The 17,338-nt window shown below is 33.8% G+C and overlaps 2 protein-coding genes across 2 annotated transcripts in view; one reads left to right on the top strand and one right to left on the bottom strand.

Moving 5' to 3' along the window:
• Window positions 1-366: 366 nt before the first annotated feature.
• LOC116000216 (WRKY transcription factor 55) lies at window positions 367-5,210 on the bottom strand. Its single transcript, XM_031240247.1, has 3 exons — window positions 4,798-5,210; window positions 2,247-2,378; window positions 367-1,175 (listed from the first exon to the last, which is right to left on the bottom strand). The coding sequence occupies exons 1-3, from the start codon at window positions 5,151-5,153 to the stop codon at window positions 701-703; spliced, it is 963 nt and encodes a 320-aa protein (XP_031096107.1). The 5' UTR covers window positions 5,154-5,210; the 3' UTR covers window positions 367-700.
• A 9,399-nt stretch (window positions 5,211-14,609) lies between these two features.
• Window positions 14,610-17,338, top strand: part of LOC115998739 (membrane protein PTM1-like) — a 4,834-nt gene continuing 2,105 nt past the window's right edge. Inside the window, exons 1-3 of the mRNA XM_031238385.1 lie at window positions 14,610-14,961; window positions 15,873-16,806; window positions 17,007-17,102. Of these exons, the coding sequence (XP_031094245.1) occupies window positions 14,615-14,961; window positions 15,873-16,806; window positions 17,007-17,102 (1,377 nt within the window). The 5' untranslated portion in view covers window positions 14,610-14,614. The remainder of the gene's footprint in view (window positions 14,962-15,872; window positions 16,807-17,006; window positions 17,103-17,338) is intronic.

The following is a 17,338-nucleotide window of genomic DNA, read 5'->3' as shown; positions in this document are numbered from 1 at the left end:
TACTGATCGAGTACCTAATACATAGAAAAGGTAAATCACACTAAGAAACCCAGTGTAATTGAGTCAACTGTGTTGGGTGGACTGGAGGCTAGGAAGACCAAATTTAGTAGATATATAAATTTTGGCGCAATGCTAAGCGTTTGATGATAGAGATTAAGCGTAGGTTGGAAGGGTGTTAATTACACAAGTATACATAAATAAAGTTTTTCAACTCATTAATTATTAGTTATAACTTTTAGCATAGTAGTAATAAGCATTTTATTATGGTTGGGTGTGCAATACCTTTTGCGACTGAACCAACTAACAGAGAAGATATATTAACAAAAGTCAAACTCGTAACTTGGTCTAAATCTTGAACAAGTAAAATGATACTCCGTATGTATCAATTATATTAGTACAAAAAAGTGGCACAAGTTCTAAAGTGAAAACTCAATGAGAAGTATAAATTCTCAAATTGCAGTATATATAGGACAACAACAGGAAATCAAAAACAAATTAAAGTTGGAGAAATTAAAACAAAAAGTATCAAACCGGCCGGAATGGAAGAAAACCTTTTCTTTTTTCTGTTTGATCAAACTGTTGACTGTTCGCCGGTTACGTACTTCCGTCGCACGTTAAAACGCTCAAACTGAAGTATTAGAAAAGTCAAACAGTATAATAATTATATATCAGAATTATATTGTAATTAAATAACTTCTCATCAATTTTCATCCATAGTATGGAAGATGAAATCCATACTATTGTTACCACCGCTACTCCCGGAGTTAAACATCGCATCCGCCATATCCACCACCGCCTGCCCCCCGAAATCCGCCGCCTCCCGCCCGTACCTACCGGAGCCCGACGGCCCCGCGCCGCCGCCGCCGCTAGTGCTGGCAAATTCAGTCTGCATTTGCACGCCGCCTTCCGATGTTATTGGCCTGATATCCATGGAGAGCCAGTAGCTGCCGCCGCCTCCGCCACCTGCCGCCGGCTGCGGCGGCGGATGGGTGGTTGTTCCTGGCGGTTGAATTACGTCCCCAGCTGGCGCCGCCGAGGGCGCCGTGGCCGACATGTGACACGTGTGGTGGTACCGATACGTCACTTTCAACATTTGTGGATTGTTGTCAAGGCGTTGCACTTGTTTCTTGGCTGGACAGCTGTACAGTTTTTGATGGGTACATCTATAATACGCCCTGCGAGTAATTAATTAAGCAAAAAAAAAATCAATTAAATTATCCCAAAATGAACAATAATTTCAGTAAAAATAAAATAAAATGAGACTATAAATTTAAAAAAAATAATAATAAATAAAAGTGTCAAAATCTGAAGAAGGGGGAGTCCAAGTACGTTAACTTGTTCAATGGTCAAAACACAAGATTATGAATTGAATGGATTGGACGAGGACCAGTTTGATTACTGCTTGAACTTCAACTTTCAATTCAAAGGCATTCTTAATTTCATTGAAAAAGATAATGTATCTATTAATATTGTTATGAATTTCATTTGACTCCTTCTAGCAAAATAAGACTACCAAGAACCAGTCATATATATCCTAGTCCTAGTCTGTTGATCTGATCAACAACCAGCTGTACGTGTATATATATTATATACATATTCTTGTGACAAAGAATATATGATGTAATTAATCTGACAATAAAATTATATTTTGACCACCATTAATGCATCATATCCCTCCATTCATGCATTTTGATTCTATGGAATCTATTGTTGTGTGGATGACAATTAGTCAAGTAATATAGGGTACTAGATCAGTAGGCCAGGGATCATATGACAACCGGTTAAGTTATTAATATAGAATACTTGGCCATTCCAAACCCTAAGCTAGTATGATATAGGACATGTAACCTATTGGTTTGGAGATGACAACGTACGGATAAGATAATATAGGGTATATGATCTTTCCGAAACCTAATAGAATATGTGACCTATTGGCATATGCTATAGGGATGACAACGTGGCAGGTGATACAAGTTATTCAATACTTTCAATCCCTATTAGGATATGCAGAGTTAGTTGGGAACGAGCGAAAACTTACGACGTACCTAATAGTACATATGTAATTTGAAACATATTGTTTAGGATGAGACGGGTGAGGGTATTTAAATTAAATAGTTCTAAATAAATTTGGATTGGTGAATGAGTATAGAAACATGATGAAAGGAGTATGTAGGTGGGGAATGAGTACATACCTTATTACAGTATTGATCTGAGAACATGTTAATATGTAACATGGATAAAATTACCTCGGGAATCTAGAACCCAGAATGTCTTTCTGACCATATTTCCTCCATGTATAGCCATCCTCAGGAGGCATGTCAAGATTTCCCATTTGAGGAGCAAGTACATATACAGTAGTTCTGTCTGCTTCTTCCATCCTACCACTCAAAAACCACAAATATGCCATCATTATTAGCTAATATCAATTCAATAATAAAGATTATCCTATTTACGAAAAAATTCACAATCGCTACTCAAATTAAATGTACAGTGCGTTCTAAGTTAAGAACGTCGATCTTATGATCCCAGCCAGCAAAAGATCATAACTTATGTTTATCAAGCTAACAACCCGACCAATTCAAATAAGGGTTTTCCTATAATAAAGAAAAATTTTCAAATCTTCAAATTCAATGGTTTTTGTACTATATATGTATGGTCATACATAGTATATATGTATGTCTAGTTGAGTCGGGTACTATAAGGACCGGCACTGACCATGTTTTGTACTAAGCATGATCATGTATGGTCGTCTATTTAATTGTATCAGGTACTATAATGACAGGTATAGACAGTACTCAATACAACTCAGATAATATATATGATTATAATTAGTACAAAAGATAATAGCGTCTTTTCGACACTACTCACACACGTGTGTCTCACTATCAAATACAAAAAGTGTTGCCGTGTTGAGGGCAATTTAAAATTATGTTGGTTGTTCTTATATGCAAGTTACCCTACAATTCTGGGAAGCATTACAGGGAATGAACATAGAATGTAGATGCACAAAAAGAGCCCAACCACCAAATGGAATATACAATATTTAAAAACTGAAAAGTAAGGAATCGAAGAACAATAATTTTATCGAAATGGGGTTTCTGTCGGAATCAAAGTGAGAACGCAAAAATAAAATAAAATATATACTAATAAAATAAAGGATATACTATGTATTGCAACGTTTCAGTCATACACATGCAGCTTTATGTTCCCACATTGTAAACATTGGAACCAAATATAATATAATTGTGATTTAACGTTTCGACCCGTCAAAATTTATGTTCTGAATACTACCTATCGGTCCAATATCGAGATTTCCCAAATATTTTAGGTTCACATTATTTTTTTGATATTTTTTTTATAATAACAATAATACTTTGTGTAATTATACATAATATACAGAATTATATCAGCGGCACAATGAATATCAACATTGATGATACCTAATACAACAACAAAAATACTATACATAATTATATTTGGTATTACTATTTGCATCATAGACTTTATTATTATTATTATTATTATTGTTATTATTATTATTATTTGTATTTTATTGATATTATTATTTATAATATAATATAATAAAACATTCGTCTAATCATGATTTAGAATTATAAACAAATGAACAATAACAGATGACTCGAAATAGACATTGATGATTATTAATTTATTATAATATAATTAACTAAGCCATCGAAGATACTAAGATTTGGACTTAACATATGTGGTGAAAATGTAAGGAAAAAGGTCATGATTTCATCATCAAAGTGCACAATATTTTGGTACTTAATAATTAAGGAACATTGATTCGGTCATTTGTAGTGATCCTAAGCTTCATTGTCCTTATCCTTGTCAAGTCAAACTCAAAGATCTTTACCCTAACTTGAATGCTTCAAACTTTTCTAACAAAAAAAAGACACTGCTAATATAACATCTTTCATAATTTGGTGTATGATAATTATTGAGAGTTTTAGTATATTATCTCTTTGATTTAGTAAATTAATAGTCACAGTACATTATAAATTTCAACAAATCAAAGAGGTATCGACATTTGTTTAAAGTTAATCTAACAAGTACAGGCCAAGGACTTTGTAGTCCAGTGGCATCAAACCCTTCCTTTTATAGGAAGGTGGTGGGTTCGAGCCTCAGTGGAGACAATACTGACTCTGTAGCTCAATATGTTGATAGAGTTACAGTTTACGAACGCTCATGTACACACACACACAAGTTATCTCTTCCGAATCTTTATTGATAGATCATAATAATGAAACTATCTTACTTATTGTAAAAAGGTTTTCTCTCTTGATCTTGAAATATATATTCACAAAACATATAGTACTTGAAATATATATTCACAAAACATATAGTACATATATGTAGTGGAGTTTTGTACTTTTGTATTGTATATAAAATATTAGTTTGAATTACCTAATTAAAGTGTTAATGAGAAAAGTTTGTATATTTATTAATTACTTGTAAATTAACTAATTTTGCTGTAAACTTCTTAAATGAAATTATTCAAATTTGTACAAAAATTAAAGTACTAGCTTTTTAATTAAGGTGTGTATAGCACACATGAAATGACTAGTATTTTCTTGTTTAAAAAAAATTGGTGAAATAATGAAAAGCTTAAATTTCTAGTTTCACATTTCATAGTAAGATTTGAGGTTCACATTTCACACTATGCGTGTTATTAAGATAATTAAAGTAATTAGTAGTTAACCTAAATCCTATGAAAGTTGAAAGAAACCTTAAAATACCCAAAAGTAGTGAATGAAATGAAATGGGAACAGTCACCTTCTCCGGCGGCTCGGCTCCGCCACGTCGGCTCCGCTCCCGCCAGCCGCCGCCTGCTCGCCGCCGGACACCTGATGAAACAAGTCAAGTGCTTGACCGGCGCCGGCTGGCTGCCTCGGCTGCTGCGGCGGCGCCTCCTGGATCATAGCCAAGCTATACGGCTGCAAACTCGACGGCGGCGGCTGCGGCGGCGCTAGCCTCTCCCTCACGCTAGTAAAAACCCTAATGATCTCCTCGCAGCTCGCGGAAACGGCTTCCGGCGGCTGGCTGGCTAGGTTAGGAAGATCGGCTTCCAGCTCCTTGGCTAGATTAATCCCATGTAGGATTAACCTCGTAATAGTATTATCGTTATCCATGTTCTTTTCTTATCCCGGACAGATCAGTATCCCGGGTTTAGCTCAGCTCCTGGGTTCATCATCATCGTATACTAAACTATATATATATACCGACAAAACCTATATTGATCGATAATGGAGGTCACTCAAAGTAAATTACAAGGAAAAAGAAAAGGGTTTTTGGGGATTTCTAGGAAATATCTTGGCATTCTTTTATAAATTTTATTTTTGATTTTTGTTGTCAAAGTAATTGCATACTTTGAATATGAGCGGGACAAATACTTATATTTTCATAGAAGAAGCATAAGAAAGTATGACTAAGTCATGGTCCACTTCCCATTACACAATATTTTCTCGAGTCCACGAGAAGACTCAGCCCCATTGAAAACAAACCCTTTTTTCGGACCATTGAAAATATGTTTTTTACTTTATTTGGGGGGATAATTTATAACGTATTTTTTTTTTTTTTTGCAGTAAAATTAACGTTAATGGTAATTATATATTGTATTTTCTGTTTAATTCGGAAATGTTTAGGATCCTGTCGGTTGAACATTTCTTATGTATTGGGCCCGTACGTTTTACTTGGCTGTTGTTCACCTTGCTACTCATTTATTGGGTGGATATTTGTTCATTAAAATATATATTTGTGCTGGATTAATCATATTTATAGAAAGATAAATAATGAATTGTCAAATCACTTTGATTTACTCATCTACTATATTGTTGGATAGGAGGGTGGAGACGAAAGAATTTCACCTTTTGTGAGTAAGATAAAAAAACAAACAATAATTAAGTATATGGATTATCGGTAGTTTGGTATGTAAAACATTAACTTTATTCAATTAATTTGTTTTTTTTTTGAAAATATTCAATTAAATCTTTAAGAACTTGATGACAACACACTATACAACTCCATATGATGTTATCATTCATTGATCAACTCGAATAATGAACCAACATGAATCCATATATGTTAATCAACATTCTCTGATTTCAATCTCCATCAATCCATCATCACTATAATATAAGCTTAGGATTAGAGATTACCTAATACATATGCTTCAATTCGATAATAACTGTGAGTTTCTCTCATCAGACACAAAAAATAAAATAAAATAAAAATACCAATACATGACATAATGCAAATGGTTAGCAGATGGATGATATTGGTTGAATGGTCAAAAGGAGATCTAATAACAAGTTTAGAAGATTATATTGTTGGGTATACATTGTACTTACCCTTATTTTTAATTTGATGTTTTGATTAGTCATTAGTTATTGGGATTACATTTATGGTTTAAATGAGGTCCAATAACAAGCTTGTACTATACCATACGTATTCTCATTTTACTCTTATTTTTTGATGTCTTGATTAACCCATAGTTACTTGGATGATATGTTTTTTATTAAAAAAACAAAACAAAACAAAACAAAATTATACTCAATCAATACAAATCATATAGCGAGAGTAAAAGCAATCCTATTAGTAGTTTTTATGTGTTTCTTTGTGGAGCCAAAGATAATATGGAGGAAAGAGGGTATAGGATAGAGAAAATTAGGGTCTGTCTGCAAGATGTGATTTTTTGTCGGGTCCACATGGTGAGAGAAATAAGTCATCTTTTGCGCATTTTGTGCAATTATATGCTCAGCACAGCACGTGCAGTGCACGCGCCATGCTAGGCGCGTGATACTTTTTTTTTTTTTTTTTCGAATTTGTTAGATTTTTCTCCCTCTTCCCTCCTCCTTCTCTCCCCTACTTAGATCTGTAAAAATCAAGAAAAAAAAATTAATTAATGAGGTTGCTCTAATTCTCTCTCAAAATATTACGAGAAAACCATCAATCATGATTCATGACTTGTAAAACTTTCTTATTACTATAACTTTATTTTCTGTGGTTTCAATTATTTTTTGTATGCATGGAAGAACATTTTTCTTCCCACACATGGAAACTTCTGTGGCCCCCACCAAAGCCAAGCAACAATCTTGTATTCCATTTTTGTCACGTTCATGGGCATTTCCCCAATAATTTAGCCGTAATTTGCACACTACAGATATGGGCAACTGCAGGAATATTTGCACAGAAGTTTTGAATTTTCAAACTGACTTTTTATTTATTTTTTGAATAATTTTATACATAGGCTCCAAGTTCGACTTCTTGTATGTGAGCTGTTTAATCTATTGGTTTTTTTTTTTTTAATTGAAGTCTATCAGTTATGACAACTTAGATTGTTTTACGTCATTGTGATCTTTTGTTGGCTAGGGTGATAAGACAAGCTTCACTTAGAGCTCATATTCATATAGCGATTGCACACTTTCTTGTAAAATAAAGATATGGACGATTACGGGCAACCTTAACCAAGTTGGTCAAACTGTTTGGTTTGGTAACCACAACGTTCTAAGTTTGACTCTTAACGTAAGTGGCTCATTGACTTTCTTGGTTTGATCAGTCAATCAACTATGAATAACCTAAACTAATTTATCTCTTTGTGAATGATTCTTTGCCAGCTAGGCGGCTAGGGTCACAAATCAAAATTCTTTCAATGCACACCGTACCATCGATAGCCACTCTAAATTTCTATATATATATATATATATATATATGGGCAACTGCAGGAATTAATATTTGCACAAAAGTTTTGAATTTTCAAACTTTTTATTTCTTTATTGAATAGTACAGTTTACCACTTTAATTATCCCTAGAAGCTAGACTGCGACGGTACAACAAGCCAAGCTATCATGTACAATACCCCGGACCAGTGACAAATATTGGCTTTGAGTTTCAACACATGTTCCCCCAATTCAGATTTGTAAAAGTCTATGTTACTAAATGGAGGAACAATTATACAATATTATCAATTGCCAGCTGCCCAATTAATATGAATGTTGTGTACCAAACATTGTACCTAGTTGCCTATTAATATTGCATGAATGTGGTCATGTTGACAATAAAGTATTTTTCATGATAATAATATGTACGATGATGATAGCTACAATGAATCTTTACTGTAAATTAAAATTGATAAATTCATACTAAGTTCTAGACGAAAGCTACAAGCATGTATAAGTAATAATAACATGTGTGTAATATAAGGTGGTTAATTGTTGATTGGCATGTTCAAATGGTTAAATGAATGTGTACTAATTGACGAATGCTTACTTTTGAATTCTTTGAGTATTAAATGAAAGTGAATAAGATTTCGAACAAGTAAAATATAAGGGGAAATAATAATAGTTTTGTCGGAAGAAGGTTTGAGCGGTCGAGTTCAACATCATGTTATCGAAATGTGACGTTATTCATAGGTGTGGATGAGATAACATAAGTTAGTTTCTTCTAGTTTATTAACCAGATATCTTGGGTTCAAGCCCTAGAGATCGACTGGAGCGCTTTGCCACTCTTATTCTTGGAGGAAAAAAAATATATTAGGGCAATAATGATGGTAAATATTATGATATATAAGGAAAAAGTTGCAAATAAAGTTATAGATTGCAAATATTAGGGCAATGGTGATGGTGTCCTATATCTCTCTTCCTTACTAATTTGGACATACAACTAACTATAATTCTAACCAAAACTTTGCTTAACAAATTGAAACTTCAACAATTGCTACCCACCGTCCCTTACAATCTACATGATGTTCTTGACCTATTAGGTCTCGACTTGCCTTTCACGAAGTCTACTTTACTCGTCAAGTCTACTCAATTTGTCACCTTTGAATCCACTGTACCTTATAAGATTAGTTTGCAACGGGTACCATTTGACTCAATATATTGGAATATCCAAATTTAATTATAAAGTACGTGAAAGCTAGTAAGCTACTATTGTGTATAAATAACATGTGTATAGTATGAGGTAGTTGAGTGGAAATGTGGAATGATAACATGGTTAAATTAATGTTTACTAAATAAATAGTTTTGAATATTTGAGTATTGAATGCATGAATGTATTAAAAGATTTGAAGTAAAGAAATTTGGAATAAGTAACATTTTAATTATTAGAAATTTGTAGCTAGTAAAATATATCAATAACATGTGGTGGTTAATTGATTGGCATGTTCAAATGGTTTTTTTTTTTTTTTTTTTAATACTATTGACTCTATTACAATGCAGTATCTATTTATAACTAATTTCTCAACCTATTGAAACACAAGAGTTAATATTACCTCCACTGAGGCTCGAACCCACCACCTCCCGTATAAAGGGAAGGGTTTGATGGTTAAATGAATGTGTATAAGATTTAAGCAAGTAGGGGGTGGGGTGGGGGTGGGGGGATTATAATAGTTTTGTTGAATACAAATGTTTGAAGGGTCAAGTTCAACATCATGTTATTAAAACACGACGTTATTCGTATGTGTGGATGAGATAACATAAGTTTATTCTAGTTTAGGGATGACAATTATACCCGCACCCTATGGGTTCCCCGCATCCCCGCACCTACGGGTTTTAAAATACTCGCAGAATTTGGGTAATGAGTGCGGGGATGGGGGGAATTTTGTAAACCCACACGGGTATGGGGGCGGGTTTGGGCGGAGGTATCCCCACCCCGCACCCGCACTTTTTATATATATATATATATGCGCGCGCGCACACACAACTCACTTGCATTATTTGTACAATATTAATTTATTATATAAATTTATGTATCTTTTATAATTCAAAATGCATAATGAATTAAACTTCTTTATGAGCTAGTGCCTCAAGGATTCAATTGAATTATCATCTCATTGTCTTATTTTTTTGTTAATGAATATTGAAAAGGAACATCATAAATAACATAATGAGCAAACGCTTAATACAACTATACTACCAACACAATTTTAGTTTCAATTAAAGAATAACATTATTGGGTCTTATTAAATTTTAGAGTTATGTTCAAATTTATAAAAAGAATCCATGTGATAATTAGAATTGTAGTATAAAGTTTTTATTAGATTTAAGTGTAATATTAATAATTAGAGTTGCGGGTTGGGTATTACCCGCACCCACAAAATCCCCACGGGAGCGGGAATGGGTAGGAATTTCATTACCTGCGCGGGTGCGGGGAGTGGGTTGGGAATGCGGGTGCGGGGGCGGGTGATATATCCCCCGCACCCACCCCGCCCCATTGCCATCCCTATTCTAGTTTAACCAGATATCTTGGGCTCAAGTTCTAGATACACTGGAGTGCTTTGCCACCCTTACCCTTGGACAAAAAATATATTAGGGCAATAATGATGGTAAATATTAGCTTGAGATATGAAGAAAAAGTTGCAAATAAAGTTATAGATTGCAAATATTAGGGCAATGGTGATGGTGTCCTATATCTCTTTTGGAAAGTAATTTGGACATACAACTATAATTCTAACCAAAGCTTTACTTAACAAATTGAAACATAGAAAATTGCTACCCACCATCCATTTCAACCTAGTTGATTTTCTTGACCTATTTGGTCTCGACTTACCTTTCACAAAGCCTATTTTATGTACTCATCAAGCCTAATTCAATTTGTCACCTTCGAACTCACAGTGCCTTATTAGATTAATTTGCACCGGGTACCATTTGACCAATATATTGGAATATCCAAATTTATAAAGTGAAAGCTACAAGATGAAAGCTACTAATTAATTGTGTATGAATAACATGTGTATAGTATGAGGTAGTTGAGTGGAAATTTGGAATATTAACATGGTTAAATAATGAATGTGTACTAAATAAATACTTTTGAATATTTGAGTACTGAATGCATGAATGTACTAGATACTAAAAAAAAAGTATTATAAGATTCGAAGTAGAGAAATTTGGAATAAGTAACATTATTTTAATTAACTATAAACTTGGAACTAGTAAAATATTATTAAGACGGGGCAGTGGTGATGGTGAGTACAAATTAATTAGCTTGAAATATGATGAAAAAGTTACACATAAAGTTATAGATTGTTGACTATTATTACTAGCTATTGCTAGAATATTATAGAGAATTGTGTGTTACACTATAAAGACAAAGAATTTATTATTAGAGACGCAACAACTTATGCATCTCCTCCTAATTGTAATATGACTAAATCCTGAGCTCATAACTAATTTGAATATATTATACAATTATAAATCTAATATAATCTAATCAAAACGTTTCTTTAACATATTAAAACCTAGACAATTACTTAGCTTCTAGCTTAGTTGAACTTCTCATCTTACTAGACCTCCACTTAATTACTTACCACGAAATTTACTTTAATTTATTCGACAAGTCTAACCCAACTTGTCATCTTCAAACCTACTATCCCTTATAGCTTGTGCATTTGACCCAATATATTAGAATACCAAACTTATAAATTGAAAGACTGAAAGCTACTTAATGTATAAATAACATGTGTATAATATAAGGTGATGTGGAATGTTAAAATGGTTAAATGAATGTGTACTAAACTTAAAAATTATAATTTAACAATTAATGAATACGACATGCGTCATAAGTTAAATAACATGCATGCATGTTCTTTTATATATATATATATATATATATATATATATATATATATATATATATATATATATATATATATAGTATAATACTTGAAACTAAAGAATTGGTTTAAATATAATCTTTTATATTTAGTGATTGCGATGAATAAATAAGTTAATTAATGAATTGAATTATTATTTTGTGTATTTGTAGACCTCATAATAATAAGTACATAACACATAATATAATTACCCATTGATAAGACTTTAGAATTTTATGGACGGTTAGTTTAATGGTTATGGATTGAAGCCCATTTCAGTATTTCACACAACTTATTAATTATACGATTGTATCAACTTCTGTCTTCTCTCCGAGGCTCAACAAACAATAAAATTAGACGATCATGGTAACTCAACAACCTTTTAGATAGAAAGATCGGGGGTGCTCATCACAAGGAGCCACCCCACAAGAGGGTGAAATTTCTAGTCTTTTACACTACGGTTGTTAGATTCGGTTATGCGTCTTTGGGTGTAATCTTAGCTTTCAATCGAAAATCAACTGTGTTATCTGTGCATTAGATAATTGTTTTCTTTTTAATGATCCATTCTTGATGATAAGGCTAGTTATGTGTATTTTCAAAATACTCTCGCTTTTTAACGAAAAAAGTTACAATTTGAACTCCTAATTTTTTACTTCCTAACTTTAACTTTATGCTTTGGAACCACATAATAAAATATAATTTGTCATTGCTTGTGGCATTATTAGATTGAAAAGTAGCGCAGAGTATAGATTATATTGAAAATACATGTAATAATGAAACTCTTTTTAAAGTGGGATTAGACTCTAATGTCATTGTCATATTATCACAAGTGCAATTTCCTACTACTTTTCATATATGGTATAGTTTAGTTTTGTTTTGTTTTTGTTTTTTTTTTTTTTTTTTGGGGGGGGGGGGTGGGGGGGTTAAGAATAGCTAATTGTATTAAATACCAAAACTACCCTTAGGTATGTATAAATTCATTTCATATTAATTTAAAATTTTATATTTTATTTATTTATTATTTCATGTAATAGTACTTTTGTCATTTGACTATATATTCATTTCCTATTCCTTAACCAACCAAACTTTGAAGGCAAAAACTTGTGTGAGACCGTCTCACCATGAGACGGATCGGGTCGGGCCGGGTCGGATCAAGATGCAAATGTAACACTTATATACACAAATGCCATACTTATATGCTCAAATGTAATACTAATCAGGAATAAAATTTTTGTTATTTATAAGGGTAAATGTAATACTTTTAAGGGAAAGTACAATACTTTTACATTTTGATTTAAAAGTATTACATTTTTCCTCAAAAGTATTATATTTGCCCTTATAAGTAAGGGATACTTGTCAATATTACTTATTATGAAAAATGTATTAGTTTTTCTCTTATAAGTAACAAAAATTGTATTCTTGATTAGTGTTATATTTGAGCACATAAGTATGACATTTGCACATATAAGTATAACATTTGCATGATCCTTTGACCCGACCCAACCCGTCTCACGAATAAGGATCCGTGAGACGGTCTCACACAAGTGTGATATAATTCTTTACGTAATTTCATAAATCAACCAAATAATGAAATAATATTCATATTCAACGCTTGATAATGTGAAATTGATAATATATTATGTTAATTATGTTCGAAAATAACATTAATTAACTAGTAATATTGACACATATAGTTAGGAGGAATTTGAAGTCTAGGCAATCGTTTGAGGCATTCAAATGGCATGGGGAATAGGCTTTCGTTGTGTTATTTATAGTATGATTTTGAGACGTTGGTAGTGAGTTCGCTTACGAGGGTGACGTATCTTGAGGTCCACTGAGAAATCTTTGAAATGGAAGCATGTAAATGAGATATGGATTATATCAATAATAAATTCAGGTGATACAATTTTTTTTAAGTACTATTAACTATATTACAAGGTAATATTTGTTCAATATACTTTTTCTATCTGTTGTAGCTCAAAGAGAGTGACACATATTTATAGAGAGCACAATAGAACTGCTAATGATTCTCCTCAACATGCTTGGAATATTCGAGTGCTCGATCTATCTTTTGTGAAGTTGTAACAATTGTGGACTAGAGATAGTCTCTGTATTCCTCGTTTGAGGAGAGTCACTATTAATATATATTTTTTTTGGTTCTCTTCTATTGGTAAAAAACACTACCTATATATGACTACATTTCTTATTTTTATAAGGGCATCCATATCAATGGATATTGATAAGTTCCTAGTACAAAAGTTGCAGGAGTTGTGCCACTTGGCTGAGAGAGGGAAGGAGAGAGAAGGGAGGAGAGCAACTGTAAGGGTTGGGATATTGCAGAGAATGAAATCAAAGCCAGCCGCATGACATCCGCATGGAGCTCACAAATCCGCCCAGTGGGCGCGTGTAGGTCACGCGCAGGCACGCTTGACATTTACTTTTTTAATTTTAATTTTTTAAATCAGTTTTGGTTTTTTTTTTTTTTTCATCCTCACTTTCTCTTTCATAATCACACTTACAAAAACTCCTCAAGAACCGCGAAATAACCCCATTGATAAGGATGCTCTAATTAACATTCACCATATTTGTTAACATGTCAACTAAATTCAACATATACGGAGTAGTAATTAAAAACTCCTTGAATTAATAACAATGAAATAAAGTTTACCCCACTAACCGAACATGGAAGATAAGTGGTACCAAAAAATATAATAATCAAACTCATAATTTTTTAATACATTCATATACTACATATTATGTTTCACCCGGCCCGCTCAATTAGTTCTATCGGGACCGATATTCTAAACTTGATTAGATTAATCTTATTTTACAAAATGCGGATTTGCAGTACGGTACCTGCACCTACGAGGATTAATTACATACTTTAATAGGTCATTTCTCTGACTCATTGACGCAGCAAACCAAATCGAACCAAACTGGTACGGAATACAGTCACTTTCTTCCATTCTGCTCTGGGATTTCCCAACATTTTTTATCCCATATATGATACACACGCATATACATTTTATAATATATATATATATAGAGAGAGAGAGAGAGAGAAAAGAAAGGGAAAGGGAGAGGGAGATGAGATACAGGGGAAATAGAAATGAATGTGATCTGATGATGGGCATAATGTGGGTAATTGTGATTGTGGGGAGTGGGGTAATAGGGGTGGAAGGGTCGATCCACGAATATGGGAATGAGGCTTTCATTCCTCGCTTCAATTCCTTCTTCTTCCATGGCGGCAGTGAAGGGCTTTACGCTTCTAAGGTGCAGCAGGAACACGACCCTCCCAAACCCTCTCCTGAAGACGCCAATAAACCACTCAATGGCAAGTCATTCATCAGGTATATATCAAAGATTCAATCTTTTTTTTTTCTTCACTTGCCCTATTTTCCATTTCTATTCTATTGTCATTGTTGGTCCTATTATTTTGATTTTTGTGGGTCAACATTGTGCCGTTTTGAGTATATTTACTGCTTGTTTTGTCTGCTGTTTGCATTCTTTTGGTTTGAGATATTTATCATTTTTATTTATTTTATTTATTTATTTGCATTTGCATAGCTGCATTGTATGGAAAGTTGGTTCTAGGAGTATTGCTTGCTGTTTGGATTGAAATAAAAATTGCATTTTGATCCTCTAGTTATACCCGTGGTACAAGACCATCTTTTAACCCCTAAGTTATGCATTGCAATTTTAGTGCTTGAAGGACCAAATCAACTACTTTATTAACTGACAAATTAGTGATAGAAATAATCCCGAGGACTAAAATCGTCATTTCGTGCATAACTTATGGATTAAAGATGGTCACGCATATAATTAGGGACTAAGTTTGTACTATAGGTATAATTGAAGGACTAAAAATGCAATTTTCTGTCTTATTTGCTTCAAATTCAAGGGAGAGGTGGGTAGAATCCTGTTGTTTAGCCAGTGTGTACAATCATGAAGCCAGAGGTGTGTAGAAAATGGGGAAATGAAATGAGATTTAAGTCATGGATATAATAACCTTCAGTGTTCTCAATTCAGAGTTTTGTTCTAATGGTAGTTTAAGTACTAAAGAATTTTCCATCATATTGTCTGACTGGGTTCCTAGTGGAAATAGTCACTTCCACACTTCTAAGTTTCGCATGTTTTGAATCATTTGAGTGCTGAAAATTATTCTAAACTAGAACTATCATGATTCGGTTATTTTGATAAATGAAAATTTGTGAACCAAATAGGATGAATAGTTTACTTCTCCCTTCCCACATTGTTTCAGATTTGAGTCTATCACCTTTAGAAGGACAAAAGAGGCTGCAAATACGCAAAATGAGATGCAGCATAGTACGGGAATGGTTGAGGCCATTATACTGGACGTCAAAGATAGGGATAGAATTGGTGGCTATTATCTGAACTCTGATGCAATATGCTGCACCCCAAATCTTGCCAAAGATGGATTGTGTAAGGTAGGAGAGGTTATCATACGCCAAGATCCTGACAACCCCGGGTGGCCTAAACGAATTCAGACTTCTTTTGAGGGAAAAAATGAAGAAGCGTATATGATGCTTCAAAACATTGAAATCAATAAGACGGGAATGTATTATCTATATTTCATGTTTTGCAACCCAGAACTCAAGGGCACATTGATTAGTGGAAAGACTGTTTGGAGAAATCCAGAAGGTTATCTACCGGGGAAGATGGCACCACTTATGACATTTTACGGCCTGATGTCACTGGCGTACCTCATTCTTGGTCTCGTATGGTTTTTGCGGTTCTCGCGATACTGGAGGGATATAATACAATTGCACTACCACATAACTGCTGTTATTGGGCTTGGAATGTGTGAAATGGCTCTTTGGTATTTTGAATATGTGAATTTTAATTCCACAGGAAGCAGGCCAATGGGAATTACCATTTGGGCAGTTACCTTCAGTGCCATCAAGAAAACCGTCTCAAGGCTACTTCTTCTAGTGGTTGCGATGGGTTATGGTGTTGTGCGACCCACCCTAGGAGGTATAACCTCGAAAGTACTACTTCTTGGTGTGGTATACTTTCTGGCTTCTGAAGCTCTTGAGCTTGTCGAGCATTTGGGAAATATCAATGACTTTTCTGGAAAGGCAAGACTCTTTTTGGTACTACCAGTTGCTTTACTGGATTCCTGCTTCATCGTCTGGATTTTTTCATCATTATCGAAGACTTTAGAGAAACTTCAGGTGATGATATCATATGGTCCCTTGCCTTGTCATGTTCTTAAAAGCTGTACACTAGTCAATGGAAGCTCATAAGTCATAACTATTTCCCTCTATTGTGCTTAATTTGAATGCATATTTCTGTTTTCTTCAATTGGGATGGGACTAGAACAAAGCTACACACTTTCTATGCAACTGAAATTTTTTTCCTATGTGGAATTCAGGTTCGGAGAAGCCTGGCCAAACTTGAGTTGTACAGAAGGTTCACCAATGCTCTTGCCATTTCGGTTCTGCTTTCTGTTGCCTGGATAGGTTATGAGGTTTTCTTCCCTCCTTTCTCTTCCGTTTCTTTACTCAGACTAATGAAAATCTTGCAAACAAAAAATAATGATATGCTGTGCAAATGCTCCATTTACGCACAGTGAAATCTCACCAAGTGCTAACATAATTTCGCAGGCAACGTGATCTCTTTTTTCTTGAAATGCCTTTTAAGTTCCTTTTACCTTTTCTCTTTTTCATCTACAGTTTCTTCATCTTCATTGTAAGAGGGGGGGGG

This window comes from Ipomoea triloba, chromosome 12 (genome assembly GCF_003576645.1).
Source record: "Ipomoea triloba cultivar NCNSP0323 chromosome 12, ASM357664v1".
NCBI lineage: Eukaryota > Viridiplantae > Streptophyta > Magnoliopsida > Solanales > Convolvulaceae > Ipomoea > Ipomoea triloba.
This window is presented reverse-complemented; position numbering and strand designations above follow the sequence as displayed.